This window comes from Aulonocara stuartgranti (genome assembly GCF_965226115.1).
Source record: "Aulonocara stuartgranti genome assembly, chromosome: 6".
NCBI classification, from domain to species: Eukaryota; Metazoa; Chordata; class Actinopteri; order Cichliformes; family Cichlidae; genus Aulonocara; species Aulonocara stuartgranti.
In genome coordinates, this window is record NC_138944.1 from 37,769,611 (window position 1) to 37,792,264 (window position 22,654).

General features: G+C 40.0%; 2 protein-coding genes across 2 annotated transcripts in view; one reads left to right on the plus strand and one right to left on the minus strand.

Moving 5' to 3' along the window:
• Positions 1 to 22,654, minus strand: part of LOC309708559 (piggyBac transposable element-derived protein 4-like) — a 209,237-nt gene that overhangs the window by 60,280 nt on the left and 126,303 nt on the right. The window lies entirely within an intron of this gene.
• LOC309709275 (homeobox protein Nkx-2.3-like) lies at positions 487 to 3,554 on the plus strand. Its single transcript, XM_082537831.1, has 2 exons — positions 487 to 1,175; positions 2,339 to 3,554. Exons 1-2 carry the CDS (start codon positions 746 to 748, stop codon positions 2,983 to 2,985), a joined length of 1,077 nt encoding a protein of 358 aa, XP_082393957.1. The 5' UTR covers positions 487 to 745; the 3' UTR covers positions 2,986 to 3,554.

Sequence of the window (22,654 nt, forward strand, 5' to 3'; positions counted from 1 at the left end):
GGGGGTATAACCAGTGTAAAATAACAATAATAATTTAAAAATAACTCTGTACATTAGATTCAAATATAATAATAAACGTATAGGGCCAGCTATTTGCAGGGCTGTTTCTGTGCTTCTTGGAGCTAAATGAGTGCGTAAAAAGTGGGGAAACTAATTTAAGTACAATCTAAGGAGCTTGGAAAAACAAAGCGTCTGGACTTCTTTAAGTTTCTTGACTACGTTTCATCTCTCATCCGAGAAGCCTCTTCAGCTCTATAGAGCAATTGGTGGAAAGTACCAGATTTTAAGTCCTGTTGGGACTGTCCCCAAGATGTACAGAAACATGAAGGAACCGGGCAGTGGACGAGTATTGTCAGTACAATTCTTAGTTCACCGCGTTCAAAATACATAACCAGTCCGTGCAAACGCGTCACCTATGCCCCTCCCTCCTCTCTCTCTAATTCCCAAACGTTTCTCTTCCAGCCTTCACGGACTTTCCATTTCACACACACCCCTCCCCCTGATACCAGAAGAGGCAGAGGTGCTCCTTCCCCTCCCCGGTCCAAACTTCACTCACAAAGCCCGATATTATATCTGTCAGGCAAGACATTTGCATGGACAAACCCCGGACTAATACCCGTGTTTTCGTGCGATTTATGGCGATGAGGGATTTCAGAGGCTTAACGCACCTCCGATTGCCAAACAAGGGGCTTTTACGCTCAATTATTTGCTAGAGAAAAAAGTGGGAAAAGGCGAAGGGGAGTGCATGTTACTCGGAGGGCTTCATTTCCTCGATGCTGCAGAGCAGGAGCTGGATGACATGATGCTGCAGAGCCCGCTCACCTCCACGCCGTTTTCTGTCAAGGATATCCTGAAGCTGGAGCAGCAGCAACAACAACAGCAACAGCAGCAGTCCGGAACCCTGGAGCTCACGCACCGAATCCATACCCAGCAGCACTTGTCCCGCTCTCCTCCCCAGCAGCAGCAGCATTTCCAAACCGCGCCGTCCTGCATGCTCGCCGGAGCCCGGGACAGCCCTTCCTTCTCGGACGGAGAAGACAACCTGGCTTACCTCAGCGCGCTTGCAGTGCGGGAGGAAGAACGGGGGGACACCAGCCTATCTCCGGACATGTACGTGCATCCCGGCTTGCAGGGAGCCAAGTTGGAGGCCGCCGAGCTGGAGGAGCAGGAAAGCAGTGAGTACAAACTCGAGCTGCTGTTGTAAAAACTGCACGAAAAGGCAAAAGACGCGCGTAAAAGTATTTTAAAAAATTTCAACAGGCCTTTAAAAAAAAACAGAAATATTCACAGTATAAAGGACGAAAGAGCAAAGCGGATTAAACCTTTAATATGTCAAATTTTCAGTGCCCGCAGAATGCTTTACATGTTTACCACAAACTCAGTGACCTGTAACCCAACCAAACAGCAAATAGTAAAAATGCCTCTAATGTTAACATCAACTTTCACACAGCACTTTCTTTGTAACTGATCTGGTCACAGTTGTATGGCTCATTATCAAATTTAATACCAAGAGACTTTAAATTTAATGTGAGCCACGTGAGAAAACATAACATAGTTTGTGAAATGTTCTAAATAATATACGCGTGACCTTAAAGATGACACCCGGCGGAAAAATCAAAAGATAATACGTGCAAAAAATACTTAATAAAATACGTGGAACATAATTTGGGTTACGCGGCTTTCTGGGGCCTCTTGTCTCTGCCCGGCTCTTCCGTCTGCACACACGCCGGGCATTATTCCAATAAAGAGCTTCCAAATGGTGGAAGTCAGAAGCCCTGAGACGAATCCAGTAAAGTCTGGAGATGTCAAACACTTTCTAGTGGTTCAGTCGCTTGCCTGTTATTTGGAGTCTGTTATGCTGTCTGGACCATAAACCGACAATTAGTTTAAAGAGGCTTGTAAAAGAAGTGACACCGACAAGTAGCGCTAATAAACACAGGCGGACACGGCGACTTCGGCTCCTCTCTACAGAGTTCACACAATTATTCATCAGACATAAACTGTTGACAGAATTAGCAGGTAGGTGACTTGCATCCTTCTAAGTTCAGAAGTGTTAAAAATAAATGAATAAATAAACCAACTATAATTAGTCCATTCCGGCGTTGCGTGTTTTATCTTTGAATTGTGCGCCCTGGCTAAAAGCTTGAGCTGCAGTGGAGTGTTGTCTCTGCGGTGACAGGTTCTCGTGAAGCTGACAGGTACTGACGGGCCTGTGGCTTCAGTTCAATACTTTATTGAGTGAGGATTAAAACAAATGCCACAATTGGGAGACATGATTACCGTGTTTTCTTAAAGAGATATTAACTTCATACTTCTGTGAATTTCCCAACCTGCCCAGAAAACTGCGGGCTGGTGTCCCGGGAGGAAGCAGCCGAGGGCGGGCAGGGCGACACGGAGAGGCCGGTGCAGAAGCAGAGGAGCCGGCGGAGACCCAGAGTGCTTTTCTCCCAGGCGCAGGTCTTCGAGCTGGAGAGGCGCTTCAAGCAGCAGCGCTACCTGTCCGCCCCGGAGCGAGAGCACCTGGCGACCACCCTCAAACTCACTTCTAACCAGGTGAAGATCTGGTTTCAGAACCGCCGCTACAAGTGCAAACGGCAGCGGCAAGACAAGTCTCTGGAAGCGACGGGGCAGCATCATCCTCCGCCGCCGAGGCGCGTGGCCGTGCCGGTGCTGGTTCGGGATGGGAAGCCATGTCTGGGAGGAGCGCAGAGCTATGCCGCCGCGGCTACTGCTCCGTACGGATCCAATCCGTACGGCTATAACGGATACCCGGCCTACACGTACAACAGCCCGGCGTATAACACCAACTACAGCTGCACCTACACCAGTATCCCCGCCCTTCCTCCCTCCGGCACCCCCAACGCCTTCATGAACATGAACTTGGGAAACGTGAGCGGCCTCGGCAGCTCCCCACAGGCTCAAACACACCAAGGGACAGCGGTCACATCTTGTCAGGGCTCGCTGCAGGGGATCAGGGCCTGGTAGCCTCACCAAAACAGAACCAGTATCTTTTTTTAAAACGGAGTTTTTCAACCCACATTCTTTCCTTTAGAAGTGTGTATTAACCTGGTCAAAATACAGCCAGAATACAGTATTGCTTATAACGGATGCGCGTTTGGATTCACTTTTCCGGATATTTGGAGAATTATAGAGAAAATTAGTTTCCGTAATTTGCTGGTTGTCGAATTTCTGAACAGAACTGGCTTGGGTGAATTTTTTTTCTGTGGTCCAATATTTGTTGGTGCTCTAGTTCGGCACTGAAGCACGGAGGGGAAGTTACGCACAAGTTTGCGCATTTCTCCTTAATTGAACTGAAAAAGACTGTTTTTTAACGATTGTTTTTGTCGTTTATATTTTTAGGTTATGGAGAGACTGAACTGCTTTAAAATGTTTTTTTTGTTCAACAGAGAATTGTTTTAGTCTATTTCACATCTATACAAATAAACCCAAGAGATTAAAGAAAGTGCGTTTTGATTCTGTATCCGCACAGAAGCATAATAATCTTATTGTATGTGCTAAATTTGAGAAAGAACGATTATTATAATACCAAAATACATCACAGAGAAGAAAATGAAATCCTATCTTCCCCTAAATTTGCAAAGAAATATTGTTGATTGTATATATTTGCCTCCATACGGTGTAACAGTGAATCAGATGGTGAATATTAGTGAATCTGATTCGTGGTGGCAGATTTTGCTCATAAACACAGGTCCTGGTAGAAGCTAGGACACAGGAACTCTTTGTCCCGGTGCAAGGCGACGTGAAAGGAGGAAGTTATTCTCCATTTGAGGTCCTTAAAAGGACGCGATTAAGCACCTAAAATACCCGAAGAGCGAGCTGCAGCCGGGCTAGGGAGCGAGAATAATGGCTCTTATTGGATTGTCGGACAAAAGGTGTGTGGTAGGCAGAGCTTGGCACTCAGCAAAGACAAAAGCGCACAGGGGCCGTGAGATTGACGTCCTAATATTCCCATTTGAGCGACAGGCAGCGGGTTATTCTGCGCGGAGAAGGGGACATGGAGGAAAAATGTGGTCACTTTTGTTCCCCTTCAGGAGGCTTTTTTTGTTCGCGGAGAAAGGCTCTCCGAGATCCCCAGCCGTGAGGCTTCGGGGGCAGCCGGGCTCGAGGTGATGGCAGCGGGGAGGCGTTTGTGTGAAAGAAGAGGGTATTATTGCTACAAGTTTCACCATTTATCCCGAGGAGGAAAATGGACTGGAGAATTTTAAGGGGGTGAGCCCGGTGAGGCTGCAGTGCAGCCTATTATTTCAGTATGAGGGTGTTATTTCAGCTCATTCTCACAGGTAACAGTCCAAACTCAGAAAGAAAAATCTTCTGAATACATATATTTATGGATCTATTAACACAAGTAATTATACAATATCACAGAAAGAAATCACATTCAATAGATTTCAGAAGACCTTTGCGCATTAGTGAAAGAAAAGTTGACACATGGATATTTTAATATTTTTCGCGCAGGCCAAGGATCCAAGGTTCTTATTTCGAAGGGTACAAAATCAGAATATTTCCCTGGAATGGTCCGTTGTTGATTCAACTATGAAATAAAGCTACAAAAGTATTTTTTATTTTATTTTATTGTTTTATTGTTTTATTTTCGATTGGTCAGAGTTTAGTCCAGTGTCAAAAAAGGTTACTGACTTAAAATGAATGGACAGCAGTTTGGGAATATTTTCCAACCCAAATTTCTCATATTTGATAATCAGTTGTTTCTTCCTACGTAGTAAATGTAAAAATTCTAAAACACAATACAAATAAAGCGGAAAATACTCAAATAGCGAAGATGCCCCCTAAGATTCCGAAAAGTTTTGTAGATTCATTTCAGTTCACCAATTTCTGATATTTTATAAGAACAACTATAAGCTGATATTCAGAGGTGTACCAAAATAACAACATTGACAGTTTGGCTGGTTGGTGATTTGGTGAGAAGAATTCCTTTTCGCTGGCTCTTAATCGAGCGTTACGCACAAGTGAGGACCAAAAACAGGCACTGGGCATAATTTGAGGACCAAGCTCGTCTCAAACCTGTGTTTTGTCGTTTATGGGACGAAAAATCTGTCCAGCTATTTGCTAAAATAATTCTTAAGAAGATAAATGATGAGGGAAGTTATGAGAAAATTAGGGAGGGAAAGCATCAATTGCTGTTTTTCCCCTGCGAGTAATTGTTCCTCCGGCCTGAGAACAATTGTTTCCCAAACCCATTCTTGTGTAATTACACCCACACACTCGTGTCCTAATGGGAGACCGTAGCCAACATTGAGAGCAAACACCGGGAGCTACGTTTACTAGAGCGTCTCACACCGAAACCTCACTTGTGCGTTACTGTGTGAAATAATAATAATAATAATAATAATGGATTGGATTGATATAGCGCTTTTCAAGGCACCCAAAGCGCTTTACAATACCACTATTCATTCACTCTCACATTCATACACTGGTGGAGGCAAGCTACAGTTGTAGCCACAGCTGCCCTGGGGCACGGGTTCAGTGAGTCAGTAATATCTAAATTTCGAAATAAGTTGAGCGTACTTTATGTCCGCGCGCGCGCGCGCGCACACACACACACACACACACACACACACACACACACTGCGTCACTGAATTTAATTAAAATCTGTATAACTGTCCTAAAGTAACTGCTGCGTTAATAAGAACAGACACAGCCAATATCAGTATAATTATCGTTGTTGGTGATCGGTGCGTCTCTCACGCTTCTTCCCTGCTAGACTGTCCGGCTTTGTGCTCAGATTGAGATCTGTCCGTCTAAGCTGTTAACCAGCCCATCTCCTGTTTGGGACAAAACAACATTAGAGGCCACCAGAGCGGCCTTAATGCCTTCTCCCGTACTAATGGGGATTAATTGAGAGGTAAACACAGAAAGCTGATAAGCTCTGCGCCCTGAAGTGCTGCCGGCCCGCAGGACAGAGACTGATGGAGGCAAATAAAAGGGAGACAGAGAGGCGTCTAGCAGGTAAACACAACTATCTGCAAGGTCAAGAGGAAGTGAATAAACAACAACAACAACAGTAATAATAATAATAATAATAATAATAATAATAATAATAATAATAATAATAATAATAATAATAATAATAATAATAACTTGGGGAAAAACACAACAGAATAAATAAGAGCACTCAAATGATAAAAATCTTAAAAACATTCATTTATTCAGCTTTAACTATTAATAGAATAAAATAAAACGAAAACATTTCCGTTATTTGTCTATTATAGAAATATTTTTATATGAAAATAGAAAGTAGTATGTCTGGTAGTACAACTGGTTAACTAAGGTTATTTCATACTACTGCGTTAACTAAGTGTTCCAGGTCTTACCCTGGGCCTGACAAACCAATGCGCATTCTGGTTTCTCACTTAAGAGTCGATCTAATGTTACAAACTACAAAATCAAATTTTAAGACTCGATGTTTTTATTATTGAAAGTATTGGTATTGAAACGGTTTGTTTTATTCTTGTTGTTTTGGTTCCACTTCAGCAGAATTTAATTGAACACAGTTATGTATCTGCCAATAGCAGCTATTTGTCACATTTTTTCAGTAAAGCGCTACGCTTTCAATAATGACTTAGACATATCCGTGTCTACATATCTGTAGACATATTTGTAATTGCTAAATAAAAAAAACAAAAAACAAATCTGGCTACATAGTGCCCATTAAATATTGGCGCCTTACCTCAAATTAATATAGTAATATTACGGTAAAAAATACATAAATAAAACCTTTCTGTAACATAAACTAACATAAAACTTCCACATTAATTTTTTTCTTTAGAAAAGTTTTGGCTGTATTACAAATTTAAAAAATATATAAAAGTATAAAAGTAATAGTTTTAGCATCGTATACACACAGTGTTGGATTACTAATTAACTTTAGGAGCTGTGTTGTTGTAGCTAAGCTGAACTGCTGTACACTGCTGGACAGTTTAATGTATAAAAATATAAAATGCTTTACATAATAAAAATATGGTTTATAAAATTGTAATCTCCCAGATAAAAAACTACTTATCACTAAAACATTTTAGTGGCTTGTAAATTTAATCAAATTTTACCGCTAATAATGATAATACGCTGCAGTATCCAGGAGCTATTTTTAGCTGTACCAATGTGAACCGATTTTTTCAGCTTCTAATGCATCAGTGGTGGTAACTGACAGTAAAATGAGCCATTTCAACACACACACACACACACACACACACACACACACACACACACACACACACACACACACACACACACACACACACACACACTTGTGTCACAGTTTTCTTTTTAATTTGGCCCATATGTTTGCTTACTGATTTGTTTACAGCACACAGTTAGCTGCAGCTGCTCTGACTCTGGCTGAGCAAACACACCAGTCATCAGTGTGTTTGCAACACACCCTGCATGTGTTAATATGTTTGATTTTTCAACTCTGATTTGTAGAGTCTCTCTGAGTTATTTTTTTTCTGCCAAGGTCTGAGTTTGGAGAACTTTCAAACCTAAATAACAACGATACGTCTGCATGACTTGATTTAATGCTTTAATCTAACCTCTCACAGCAGTTACAATAAGGTATAATTGGTTTTACAGCTCTACTAAGGACACTGGCCAAACACGAACTGAAGATTAAACATCTTTTGCGTGCCCTAAAGATATACTCAGACATGCTGACACTCTGTGGGAGTAAATCCACACTCGAGACAGTGGTGAATCATTACCAACAACTTTATGAGTATCAACATTTGGAATCTGCACTCTGAAGAGAAACAAGTCTGCTTCATCATGAACAAAAGGGTTTTTAAAGTATCACTAGAACCTCAAGAAAACTATACCTTCATTTGTCCTCTTTGTTTTGTTGTCTTTTACTGAGTTCTAGAAAAGCAGCTCAAATATGAGGCATTTATTTCACCTGTCCCTTTACTTCATATCTCTCCATCCTGCAGTGCATCGCAGGAGTGTGCAAAGTGATGTTTGTGTCACATTAACAGGGTTTTGCACTACAAGTAAGCTGACAGTGTGACACAAAGCTGCGGCTTCCTCTAAAGCTGCTCATTTTATACAAGTTTCAGATTTTGGGAGCTGGTCTTAAACGTGTCTAAGCTAGTCTCTGTGGGAATAAAACAAAACATGAGTTCATCTGTCACGCTGATATAAAGAAATCTATGAAAGAGCATGGGATAATTAGAGCCCCCACCCCCAACATTTTTATAACCCCAGTAGATAAACTGCTGTGCAGTAGATGTAGATGTGCCCTATTGTGGAAATGCTTTCACCCTTTTGTTTAATTGCTGTATAAAGTTTAGAGAGAGAGAGAAGGAGAAATTTATGCTCTCCCTTCTAGAAAAAATACATGTTGCTAAAGGCGACACACAATATATGAAAACATTTTCTATGAGATCATTCATGGCTGTGCCATTATCAGTTTGGGGAGTACTTCTTGGCGTGCTCTCTGTTTCTGTCACAACACCCACATGTTGTTGTAGAGGCTGCTGTCCATGCTGGGCTGCTGCTTCCACTCATACAGCTCTTACTATTGGTCATCAAAGAGCAACACTCCTCCCATTAGCAGACCGCTCAGGCTGCAGCGCCGAGCACTGACAGGCCCAGACAGGCCACATGAACATTTAAGCTTATAGGTCTACTCAGGTACTCAGGAGTGCAGCTATAAGCTCGCTGTGTACAGTAATATTATTACAGTTACTGTGCCTGCTACTCCTACTACAGTGTAGTAGTGATGCAGTGAATAAAATTACCACTGCTGCTATTGCTGCATTGTCGCTACTGCTCAAGCTTGTATAACAGCTGCCCCAGGGTCCTGGGGCAAAGATGAGCCCCCCCCCCCCGATTTCTCTGGCTCTCTCAAATAATGACTCAGACTTTGTGTCTGCAACAGTAGAAGTGACTCAAGCACCCATCCTTCATTAAGGGATCTCTGCCCAAGTTGAGTCTTGTGTTACAAGGCACGATTGACTGGGGTGGGGGGGGCGTAAACCTCAAAGTTTATCAGAAAATCAGATTTCATGAGTCAGGAAATTTATCACAGCTGTATGCATTTTTTTAAACACAGAGCCTACAGAGGAAAAATGACTCACTTGCATTTGAAACTATTCTTTCATATTCCAGTTGATGGCTTTATTATTCAAATCTGAGACGTATGGGTTAGAGAGTTGTGTCAGTCTTGTCTAGAACAGATTACACGATGCGCTAAGTTAGTTTAAAGGTAAAGGTAAGGTAAATGAAGTTTAAATAAACTTTATTTTGTTCAAATTGCCCATGTTTACACATCAAAATGGTGCAAAAGAGATGCACAAGTTGTCAGCTTTCCTGAGTGCAGGGGTGCCGAATTTATTTTCCAAAGGGTCACACTGAGAAATAAGAATCATATCAAATGGTTTACTGACATGTTTTCATTTAGTCAAAATTGGATGTTTCATATAGTTTGATCCACATGACGCCTTCTACCAGTCATTTAGCTTTTATAGTATTCAGTAAAATCACATATTTTTATTATAGTTCTATGAGTAGACTTACCTGCAGCTACAGGGAGGGTGTGATACACAGTGATGTCTAAGCAAAGTCGCAATTTTGTTCTTGCTCATATTTCTACAAGTCTTACAGATCCAGAAATGTAATGATAGGTTTACTCCGATATTTGGAAATAACAACTTTCTTCCTGGTAGGGCGGATGCAGGTTTTAAATTTTGGTTCGATCAAGGTATAAGAAAAGTGTCTGATATATTTAGGAATAATACTCTTATGTCTTTCGAACAACTTAGAAGTACTTTTTCTATTCCTGTCAAACATTTTTTTTAATTTCTTCAATTAAGAAATTTTATCTTAACCACACAAGGTAACAGCTTAGAAATCCCCACCTACTCCTCTCTAGAGAACACAGTTATAAAGCATCTAAATGGGAGAGGCCAAGCTTCTGCATTGAACAAATTATTTATGGAAAATTCCAAAGAATCAACACAGTCTATTTTAGAGGCTTGGAGGAATGATTTGCAAATGAACATATCTGATGATGAGTGGTATAAATCATGCTCCTTGGCCCAGAGTCAGACAATTAATGTGCTACTTCAATATAAATGGTTAACAAGACAACATATTACTCCGTCAAAAATGCATCATTTTAACTCAAACATCCCAGACACCTGTATTAAGTGTGGAGTGGACAGGGGCACTTTATTTCACTGTATATGGGAGTGTCCACATGTGAAAATCTTTTGGGAAAAGGTAATAAATCTGTTGAGTCAAATCATTGGTGATGTGATTCCACTTCATCCTAAAATATGTATTTTAAATATATACCCGAATAATTTTGTACCTGCTGCAAACAATAGAGCTCTGTTAACGATTGGACTTTTGGAAGCCAAGCGCTGTATTGCTATGTGTTGGAAAAATCAAAAAATATGTGGATTATCTCAATGGCTTAATGGACTGACATCTATACTATCTATGGAGAAAATAACTTATACATTAAGGAATAAACTGGACAAGTTTTGGGCGCTATGGTCTAAATACTACAACTTTCTGGAGAGCTGCAACGTATACACTGTGGACTTAACAGCCTGAAACTCTAACTTGATTTGTATATCTGTCCTTCCCTTTTGTTATGGTTTGCTTTGTTTTTGTTTCTATTATTATGTTGTTTCTGTTGTTGTTGTGGTTTTGTTTGTATTTATTTATTTTATTTTACTTTTACTTTATTATTTTTCATTTATTATTTTATTTATTTAATTTATATATATATATATTTATTTATTTATTTATTTATTTTATTTTTTTTTTAATTTTTTTTTTTTTTTTGCTCACGGTGCACCGTGTAAAACCGGTTAAAACCAATAAATAAATGTTTAAAAAAAAAGAAGAAATGCAATGAGCTTAATGACCTCTGATTGTGTAGTTTACTTGTACAAAATTGGAACAAAAAAATTCAGCCAGTACATCATCCATTTCTTAAGTAGGTTTCTGTAGATGATCACATTTAATGTGTGAAATCCTTTAAAATTGAAATGGAAAATCATTTTTTAAAAGCACAATGTAAGTTGTTGTTTTTTTTAACAGATCTTTTTAATGAATTTACTTTTTAATGTGCAGCATCTTCAAATGAGTGCATATTACTTTCAGATGAGTTTATTTTTTGTGAGAATCATGGCGTTACTTTCAGTGAGAGCATGAAAATACTTGCTCACTAATAAGAATATAATGACATATCACAACACGCTGACAGCCCAGAAACATCCTTCTCATTCATGTTGTAGTGGTTCCTTCACCTGTGGACTCTTCATGGTGCAGATGTAAAGTTGCAGTACGTCAGCGGCTAGCTGTAGAAGAAGAGCAAATATAAACATAATTTTCTTCTTTATTTCCCTTTTTGTTGGTGAGATCTTTTCAAATGCACAGCTTCTTTACAATTTGTCACTAAATGGGTCAGTTAGCTGTAACGCCAAGTCTATCATGTTTTTTGATGCTTGACTTTTGAGATCTCTATTTCAAAAAGGCTGTAGCAAAAATGACACCAATTAAAACTCATATATGCAAATTGATTTAATTTTTTAAAGAAAATCTCCAGTTTGAAAAAAAAATTGCATTTTTGGCAATTATTTCATGGTTCGGGGTTAATGTGCAATTGTTCTATAAATAAAAAGGTAAATAAAATAAAAACATTAATGTGCCACATAGATGTATGAATGAAGACAGAAAAAGGAGGACAGGAGAAGATGATGAGTAATTATTTTAAAGTTAAGGACGGCTTAGCAAGTGGCATTTTAAATCCTACTGTCATATAAATCATTTTAAAGTTTTTAAATCTTTTTTTTACTTATACATGACGTGTTCCTGAACAATGTTTTTGTAAAATATCCTGCAAAAAAAAAAGTAAAACCCAAAAACATATTCTTATTCAAACTTTGCTTGTAAAGTCAGTCTGTTGCTCAGGCAGTCTGTTGGCCTCATCTCTGTAGTCCGACTCAAGGGGGGATGAGTCGGACTACAGAGATGAGGTCAACAGACTGACTGAGTGGTGTTCAGTTAACAACCTCCAACTGAACACCACGAAAACTAAAGAACTTATCTTGGACTTCAGGAAGGGCAGAGCAGACACGGCCCCACTTTACATTCACGGGAGCTGTGTGGAGAGGGTACACTCCATGATGTTTCTGGGCGTGCAGATCTCTGATGACCTCTCCTGGACTGCAAATACCACGGTGGTGGTTAAAAAGGCCCAGCAGCGTCTCCACTTTCTGAGAGTGCTCAGGAGGAACAACCTGGAGGAGAGGCTGCTGGTGACATTTTACAGAGCCACCATAGAGAACATCCTAACGTACGGCATAACAACATGGTATGCAGGGTGCTCAGCTGCAGACAGGAAAGTACTGCAGAGGGTCATCAACACAGCCCAGAAGATCACTGGCTGCTCTCTGCCCAGCCTGGAGGTCACTGCAAACTCTCGGTACCTCAGCAGAGCTGGCAATATCATCAAGGACCACTCTCACCCCAGCAACCAACTGTTTGAACTATTACCGTCAGGCCGATGGTATGGTCACATAAAACCAGGACAAACAGATTCAGGGATAGCTTCTTTCCCAGAGCTATCACCGTAGTAAATAAGCACAAAAACAATTGAACCTATTCCATACCGTCACTGTCATTATACTATGCTTCTATTCATACTGTCATTATATTAATGCTGCTATCCTGTATATATTGTACATAATATTGTTTGAGTACTTACAATTGTTTTTTTGTACTTTTTATATTTTACATTTATATTTATTATTGAAACTTGCACCAAGGGAGTGGCACTCCAATTTCGTTGTACTCTGTACAATGACAATAAAGGCTATTCTATTCTATTCTATTCTATTCTATTCTAAATAGATGATATCAATTTCCATTTAAGATGATAACACTCATTAGATTCACTCAGTATTTTACTTTTTTATACTTTATACTTTGCTTTATACTGTCAAGAAGTTGCAGCAAGTGAAACATCGGCTCATATTTTGTTTAATTCAGTTGGCTCAACCAACAAAGAGCTGTTAATATTGCAGTACCAGGACAGGTCAGCTGATCACAATCTTACAAATCAAATTATTATGTGACTTATTTCTCAATAATTCTTTTGCTACACCCATTTTACACCAGTCCAGTCCTCTGCCATGAAAGTGGCTACTCATAAAAAATAAACTTGCATCTGAAGTAGTTGCTTGTCTCTCTTGCATTCAGTCATTTTCTCAAACCTGTACCTGTCTATGACTTATCTTTACTGATGTGTGGATTAAAGTCTGCTAGCCTGTTTAATCTGTCTCTGTGCTGACGACAGGCAGTCCAAAACTTAATTAAATCATAAAGTTCATGAAGTTGGATTGATTGTCTATAGACCTCCAAGACAGGATTCTATCAAGGCACAGATCCGGGGAAGGGTATAGAACTATTTCACTGAAAGTCCCAACGAGCAAAGTGGGATCCATCCAGGCCAGACAGAAGCCACTCCTCAGTAAAAGGCACATTACATCCTGCATATAATTTCCAAAAGGCATCTGAAGGATTATGAAAAAAAATTCTCTGGTCTGATGAAATAAAGATTGAACTCTTTTGCCTGAATGCCAAGCACCATGTTTGGAGGAAAACCACTGCTTATCAACTGGCCAATACCATCCCTACAGTGAAGCATGGTGGTGGCAGCATCATGCTGTGGGAATGTTTTTCAGCAGCAGGAACTGGGAAACCACTCAGGGCTCGGGTAAAGAGGACTGGACAGACATCCTCAGTGATAACTTGCCCCAGAGTGCCAGGCCCAGCCAGAACCCAGACTTGAAGCTGATTGAATATCTCTGGAGGCATGTGAAAATACTCCTCATCCAATCTGAGGGAGCCTGAGAGGTTCTGCAAAGAGGAATGAGAGAATCTGCCCAAAAATAGGTCTTCAAAGGAGCTTCAACAAAGTACGAGCAAAGGATGTGAAAACCTACATGAGATATTTTTGTTTTTTATTTTTAATAAATTTACAAGAAATTCCAGCAAATGTTTTTCCCTTTGTCATTATGGAATACTCTGTGTAGCCCTTTGAGGTGAAAAATGAATTGAATCCATTTCAGCATAAGCGTGTATCATGACAAAATGGAACCAGTGAAGCACTGTGAATACAGCCTGATTCTGACACGTTACACTGAAGTCTAATCATAAGACTGCAGATAATTTATTGTTTGATGGAAGAGTTGTGAGGTAAGTAGCATCCATCCAGGGTCGCAGGAGACTGAAACCTGTCTCAGCACCTACCTCCTGGAATTTTGCCAATCCGTCGCACAAGGAAAGTCCTGGTTTTGCAGGATAACTTTCCTGGTTCAAGTTTTGGCTCTGCTTTTTTTGGCTCATATTTTTTGGCACTACGGCTGCATCACTGGATTGGCTCTATTAAAGCTCAGAGGGCTGCACTTTTTCACACTAGGCTGTGACATTTCACAGCAAAATTAGTTCATGTTAGTGTGATGAAAATGATCAGTTCACTCGTAGGGGTGAAGTAATTCTGCACTAATCTTTCATGTCAAGTTCAAATTGGGCAAACTTAAACACATGAATTTAAACTGTAGAACAACAGTAAGTTATCTTGACAGCACTGACCTATGAGGTAAAGCTGGAGAGTTCAGAATGGGGAAAGAGGTTATTAGCTTTTTTGCAGTATTTACTTTTATTTTCTATATGTGAAAAACAGTTTACAGAAAGCGCTGAGACAGAAGTCCCGTACAAAAGATAACAATCTACAAGAGCTTTTTCCATTTTGGAGTTCTTTTTCATTAAAGGTCCACACTGTAGGGCTAAAGTTAACCAACGTTCAAGAGAAAAACAAGCAAGAAAAAAAATTACATAGATTACATAGAGAATGTACTGAAAACGTATGATGTTGCAGCAAAACTATGCTTTTATTAAAACAACTGCTGAATAGCACAAGAGACTCCTGTGTGCTCATCTTGCAGCCTGTGGGAGTTCATCTTTAAAATGAGCTATCCACCAATTGAAAAGATGACACCTACAAGCTCTAGTGAATAAGTGCTCTTGGGAGACTGCACAGTGTCTTCTCAGTCTGTCAGTTCATGTAATGCTTACTGACGTCAGTGTAATAGATTTTGCAATGTGGATGTTTGCAAATGTCTTTTTAACTGGTTTCCCGTGTCCTGGGGTGGGAGACGGGATGAAGGCCAGCCAAGAGAACGGCTTTGGCTCGTCCATCAGCCCGAGATATCTAAATATTTATGCTGTGATCCACATTTATCCATTCACTGGTGCAGCTTTCTGGGTCTAAAACGTTATGTTTCTGGGAAGATACACGAGTATACGGTGTTTATCCAATGCAACCCACTGAGATTTATCCTAAACTGTCAGGGTTTACAATAACACACATAAATTGTGGTGTGTGTGTGTGTGTGTGTGTGTGTGTGTGTGTGTGTGTGTGTGTGTGTGTGCGTGTGTGTGTGTGTGTCACTAAAAATCATTAGAATCATTAATTCCAGTTCTGCACCAGCTGGGAAAATCAGGACAGGAAAAGAGAATGAAGTAATACGTCAACATCAGCTGATGTCCAGGTGTTGCTGATAAAACTCAACCTGATGTCTTTAAAAATTTTAATTACAAGTACATGATGATGCTTAAATGCTGCACAGTAGTTTACCTTTGTACAAAGTGCGTGCAAAATCAAAAAAGATAAGCCAGTGGGGAGATTAAGTGTTAAAATTAAGTAATCCCAGTCAAGGCACTTTTAACATACAAAACCTTTCAGCATGCTGTTGGTTTTTGGTTGTTTTGTGTGTTTGTTTGTTTTTTAATAATTTGAATTTAAATGCAGGTTTAAAGTCTTGGCAAATAAATGCATTCTTTGCACTTACATTTTTTTGCGCTACCTCCTGAGTTACAGCCACTCTGCATAATTGCATTTTCAACCTAAAATCCCAGTGGGAATAATTACAATGAGCCTACATCATCACACTGTTCAATGATGACAGGTGCCATTCTCATCATGGTTAAGCCATCAAAATCTGCAGATCTCATACTAAGTGGGTCTCTTACGTTGTCCCTCCACCTCTTGCTGCTCCATGGAAGGAGACACGGTGCAGGTTCACACAGCTGAAGTGTGTTTTATTAAAAAGAAAAGGAAAATCAAATCCAGTCCTTGATTGGTAAATCAAGAGGTAGAGCAATAAGATGAGGGTGCTATTACAGCTGGTCAGAGGAGAAAAAAAAAGCCTCAGCTGTTAAAACTAAACAAAACTGTCATGTTCATGTTTGCAAAACGTAAAAATATTATTTCAATTTACTTAAAAGGTTTCTGTTTTCATTTGAATCTACACTGTAAACACCAAAGGCTTCTGAACATCTGTTGTTTGTGTTGAATCCGTTTAGTTTTATTATGTCTGGGAAGCTGCAGTTACTTTGTTCATTCATATTGTTTATACTGGTAAACTATCGGTATAGTCTACCAGTCTTACACTCCTCATCGCTGTAATTTCTATCATCATCACTGAGGTTGTAATATTTGCTGCTGAGATCCACACAAAACAGTACATAAAAGAAGTAAAGGAAGAAAGAAATGGAGAAGGTATTTTATCGCATACACACAGGTCACACTTCAGGGTTTCTTTAAAGCTGTGAAAAATCATTCAGTTTGGCTTGACTTTCATTTTGCTTGACGACAGGTTGACAACACAACATGCAATCATAATTGTAAGTCTGGAACACACAGCATAATTGTATTAACGAGCCACTTCATTAAGTACACCTGTTCAACTGCACGTTAATGCAAATGTCAGTAACGTGCGCTAATCCAATGCGGATATGGTCATGTGGATATGGTCAAGACACCCTGCTGACATTCCAGTGTTGAGTCAACAGGACGGCAACAGTAACTCAAATAACAGCTTGTTGCAACCAAGCTATGCAGAAGAGCATCTTTGAATGCACAACACATCCAGCCTTAAAGCAGCAGAAGACCACACTCTGCATATGCCATACCTGTCAGCCAACAGCAGGAAACTGAACCTACAGTTCACACAGGTTTACTAAAACTGGACAGCAGAATATTGGCCTGGTCTGATGAGCCTCAATTTCTGCTGCGACAGTCATATGGCATAATTAACATGAAAGCATTGATCCATTCTGGATCCAGCAGTTCAGGCTGGTGTGGGTAATGTAATGATGTGGGGTTTTATTTTTGCACACTTTCAGCCAATTGAGCATTGTTTAAACACAACAGCCTACCTAAGTATAGATCAAGTCGCCCCTATCTGGTGTGTACCCATCTTCTGATGGCTGCTTCCAGCAGGATAATGCACCATTATCTCAAACTGGTTCATTGAACGCAACAATGAGTTCACTGTACTCATAAGGCCTCCACAGTCACCAGATCTCAATCATGGATGTGCAACTAATAAATCTGCACCAAAATTCCTGACGAGTGTTTCCGAAGCTTTGTTGAATCTGTGCCACAAAGTATCAAGTTGTGAAACCAAAAAGGAGGTCCAACTCAGTGCTAGCAAGGTGTACCTAATAAAGTGGTTGGCGATTGGATCGTGTGTTTTCTTGAACTAACAGAAGTCATGCAAACACACAACCCAGACTGTGAAATCAATCTTGTATAACAGATCTTCTTTGTTTTAATATTTGCGTGTAGCATGATCCAGGCAGGAGGGGGAAGTTGCAATAATGATGAAAAAGAAGTGGGCACTTATACAGCGCTTTCTCCAAATCTGTGTTACAAAGTGCTTCACAGGAACAGCACTATATTAGAAACCAAGGCTAATGAGAAAGAAAAGAAAAAAAAATGTTCACTTATCTTTTAAAAATGGACCAAATATGCTAAATTGCCAGTTTTCAGAGTGGATGTTGCATATGAAGGCAAACATATCTGTGAACTTATATTTATCATCCTCAGTGGGTTTTAGGGAGTGTTCTTCTGCACACTTCCAGGTGTAAAACAGGTGCAGAGCAGCCCCCACACTGCCAAAAGAATTATGATTAATACTGTTTATATCAATTGCTACAGTTGTGTGAAGTGTGCCATTGTCTCTGTTTGTATGACCTGCAGGCGGAGCGTCACCGATGGAGAGATTAGAAGCTCATCCCACATTTACACATCACTGTCACATCGTTTATCAAGCGAGAGAAAGAGTGTGTTGTTAGACCAAATCTCTCCTCCGTCTGTCCTTTTTCACCCAAATACACTCACACATGGGTGACTGGTTGAGGGATTTGCAGAATATGAGCTGGGTTTAAGCCACCTCGTTTGTCTTTTCATCTACGCACACGCCTGATGTTGACCTTGGCTCTGACCAGACCTGCTGCCGTGTGCCCGGAGTGACCTCACTTGCCAAGACCTTCCTGTCCAACTTAACAGATCCCCTTACATCTCACGGCAATGATGCCGAAAAAGAACAATGGAGGGAGAAAAGGGATGGTAGGGGGTAAAGCGAGATGAGAGACATGAAGAGACAACATTTTAGCTTGTAGGCCACAGGGAATGACAACAAACATGGGGGCTGGAGTGAAACGGGATCTGCGCAGGGAAGGTGGAGGAGCTGCTTTCTGTCAGTCAGCTTAATCTGGACCACCTCCTGCAGTAAAAAGGTTCATTACTCAAAGTGAAGAGGACGTCCTATGTGTGTTTCATGTATTCCAGAATGATGATTTATGCCATTTCTTTGTTGGCCCTTCATTATTTCTTATTAACAAAATTTCCTGCAAGCCAAAGATCATGAAGATGGTTTCAGAATGTTCATTTTACTTATTTTTAAGCATTCACAACAAACATTAGCAGAAAACAGGTAAATAAAAGATGCAGACCACATTTTCCATCGATTTTGTTCTAATTTATGTGCACAATAACAAATTAAGTTGGGGTTTTTTCTGTTTTATTGCAAATGTACATCCAGCATACTAACAATATATTGCCACACCTCCTTTGTAGAAGTTGTGCTATAGAAATGATGAGTTGAGATGAGAAACCCTTTATGTATCCCTTATTTGCTCAACGTGAAGTTTTGTTTTCATGAATCACTTCCACTATCATGCTACTCCCCACACTCCCCTCTCCCAAACATCACTTAGTGTAGTTTAATATCCAGATTCTCACAGCTCTGATATCTCTCACAATCCCATTTCAAATGATGTTCAGTCAAATAAAAGTGATTCTGAAAACATCAAATGTTCTCTCACTCTTACTTAAACATTTTTAATCTTATAATTGAGAAGCTAACAGGTCCAAATTAGCATCCAGACTCCTACCATAGAGCCATCTGATGGAAAACGTGAACAGCCCAGTTGGACACACAGACCTCTGTGCTCCAAAATATGTAGATTCTGTTCAGATTTAATGATACAATTACAGATGAGCAATGTCATGTGACCTAATGAACCCATCTTAACAACTTCATATAAATGGTAAATGGCCTGTATTTGTATAGCGCTTTACTAGTCCCCAAGGACCCCAAAGCGCTTTACACATTCAGTCATCCACCCATTCACACACACATTCACACACATATTCACACACACATTCACACACTGGTGATGGCAAGCTACATATAGTAGTTTGTTACGTAAGGTTTCATTTTCCATGGGCTGAAGGACTGCTGGCTTCTCTGCTTAGACTCCTGCCCCCATGCCCTGAACCCAGATAAACCACACTAAACAAATGGACGGATGAATGGATGGATGATGTTCCCACAATCTGTTCCACTATTGCATTACTTCTCAAACTTGGAACATGTTTTTTTTTCATTCACCAAACCTCTCCAGTGGTTTAGCGTCATACAAATTTTTTTTTTTTATCTTTTTAAAACTTTGAATGGGTAATCCATGCTTTTATGCTTTTATTACATCCCAGCTGGACTATTGCAACTCCTTATATGTTGGAGTTAACCAGACCTGCCTTGCAAGACTGCAGTTGGTCGAAAATGCTGCAGCTTCTGAAAAGATGTGAACATATTTCCCCCATGCTTGCCCGTCTTCACTGGCTCCCTGTTCACTTCAAAATTGATTTAAAAAGGTTATTGTTGACTCACAAAGCCCTGAATGGACAGGCTCCTGGGTATTTAGCCTTATGCGCCCTCTAGATCTCTTAGATCAAATTATCTTTTGCTTTTAGCCATACCAAGGTCGAGGCTGGTTCACAGAGGCAATCAAGCGTTTGGGGTCGTAGTGCCTAAACTGTGGGATAATCTACCCTCACATCAGACAGGCTCCTACTGTCAATCTTTTTAAATCTTATCTTAAAACACCTTTTTTTTCTCACTGGCTTTTAATACAGTAGGAGAGTTATTTGGTATTTGATGTTTGTTACTAATATTATAAGTTACTTTACTAGTTATTTTGTATTTTTGTACAGCAATTTGGGCAACTTTGCTGTTATAATTAAATGTGTTATATAAATAAATAATAAATAATAAATGATACAACTTTGATTTCAAAGAGGCTGGGACACTGTTAAAAGCATATAGTGCAGTGATTTGACAGACATTTAAATCCTGTGTATAACTAAAAATAGCACAGAGACAACAGATCATATGATAAACACAGAGGAGACCATTGCTTTGAAAGTGCTGTGTCTTCCTTGATGCTATCAGTTGATCAAAAACACGGAGATTCTTTTATCAGTTCGCAGGTCTTTACTACAGAGCCACACTGTTGGATTATGTGCAGAATGCATTTGCCGTTATTTTCCTGTAATAAACAAGAGCTTCTGTGGTGAAGATGTCCTCTGGCTGCCAGCTTGTGTATTTGAGGTGATGACACCATCACACATTACCTATGCCATGCTTATTAACCCACAACTCAAAACAACTTTTACATTTTAAGCTTGTATGTTCAAGAATTCCCACAAATAACATTTCTGTTAAACCAGTCCAAATATGTGCACCTCGTGCCTCCATCTATAAAACACCTAAGCAGCTGAAATGCAAGATTTACTTTCCATGGATTTTGCTTAGCTTTGTGTCCTGATGTCAAGCCAGATGGTCCCACTTCTCTTTAACCCATGGAGACTTGACAATGAAGATTTCCAGAAGAAAAATGAATAAGAATTCTGATTTTGATTTGTGAGACCACAGAAAAGATTTCCACTTTACCACAGTCCATCATAGACGGGCTCTGACGAGCCAAAGCAGCCTCTGGATCTTGTCCATATATGGTTTTTCTTCACATGGTTGCAGGGCCTTAACTTGGCGCACCAAAATGTCAAGCAGCTAAAAATCCTGCATCGAGCAAGACTTGGAAAACAGTTTGCTTTTGAATCTCCAGCTTTTTCTCAAAGAACTCAGAAACCAGCCAAATGAATTTCACATTGTAAAGCACATTTCAGGGAGTTTTGTGGTTTTTGTTTTTCCGTATTATCAACATGAATGTTTTTACACTGTAAGCAAAAGGAGAGAAAAAAAACATACCTCATGTTATAATACAGACTTATGATTACTGAGAGAGATAACAGTGTGCGGAGGTGGAAGAGCCAGTAGGATCACACCTCGAATTACTGAACTTCTGGTACCATTCCCTCGTGAGCATGAGTTGAACAGTATTGTACTGCAGAAAGTAGTGTGTTGCTACAAAACTGGTGAGAAAAAGGCAATTAACAATGGAAGAGAGACAGACCATCACAACACTTAAAAATAGGTGGTAGGTGTTTCCTACAGAGAAATAAGTCTGTTTCCTTTACCATCAAAAGACTCTCAGAAACTGGGCAAACTGACAGGAAGAGGTCTGGCAGGCACAAACCACTATCAAGCACAGCTTAATAGTGGTCGTAGTAAACAAGTCTGTTTCAGCTGTGAAGAGAAGACTTTGAGCTGCATGTTTGGCAGCAAGAAAGCCATTGCTAAGATGTCAGAATAAGACAAAGAGGCTTGCCTGGGCCATGAAACACCGACACTGGACTACTGAAGACTAGAAAAAGGTCATATGGACTGATGAATGTGTGTTGAGTAGGCGAAAGAATGGTTCCACAGTGGGTGGCATCAACTGTCAACCATGGAGGAGGAAGTGTGATGGTCTGTGGCTGTTTTGCTGGATCCAGGGTTGGTGACTTGTACAGAGTGAGAGGGCCCCCTGAACCAAAACAGCTACCAGAGCATTCTGCAGCACCATGGTATACCCTCTAGTATGTGCCACAGTCCTCATACCTAAACCCCATCGAGCTAGTTTAGGATTAACTGGACAAAAGAGTGAAAGCAAAGCAACCTACAGGTGCCGCATGCTTATGGGAACTTCTGCAACAGATATGGGAAGAACTTTATGAACATTTCATTTCTATTGTCGAAAGAATGCCACGGGTGTGTTCAGCCGTTATATTTGCCAAAGGTGGCTACTTTGATGAGTCAAAGGTTTAGAATACATCTTGGTCTAAGAAATTGATTCCATCATTTCTTTTCAACTGCAATTGCTTATTTGTGCAATGAGACATTAAACTGTATAATTTTCAATAGAAAAACTGGAAAAATTGGGGTGTTATAAAAGTTTGGACCAGTAGAGAGTGTGTGCGTGTATCAGTCAATACCAAAAGAGGGTATCTCTATCGATGAATAGTCTCCAGACTGTGCACATACTGAAGCGGAGTGTCGATGTTGTAATGTGAGGGTGAGGAAAAATAAGACCAGC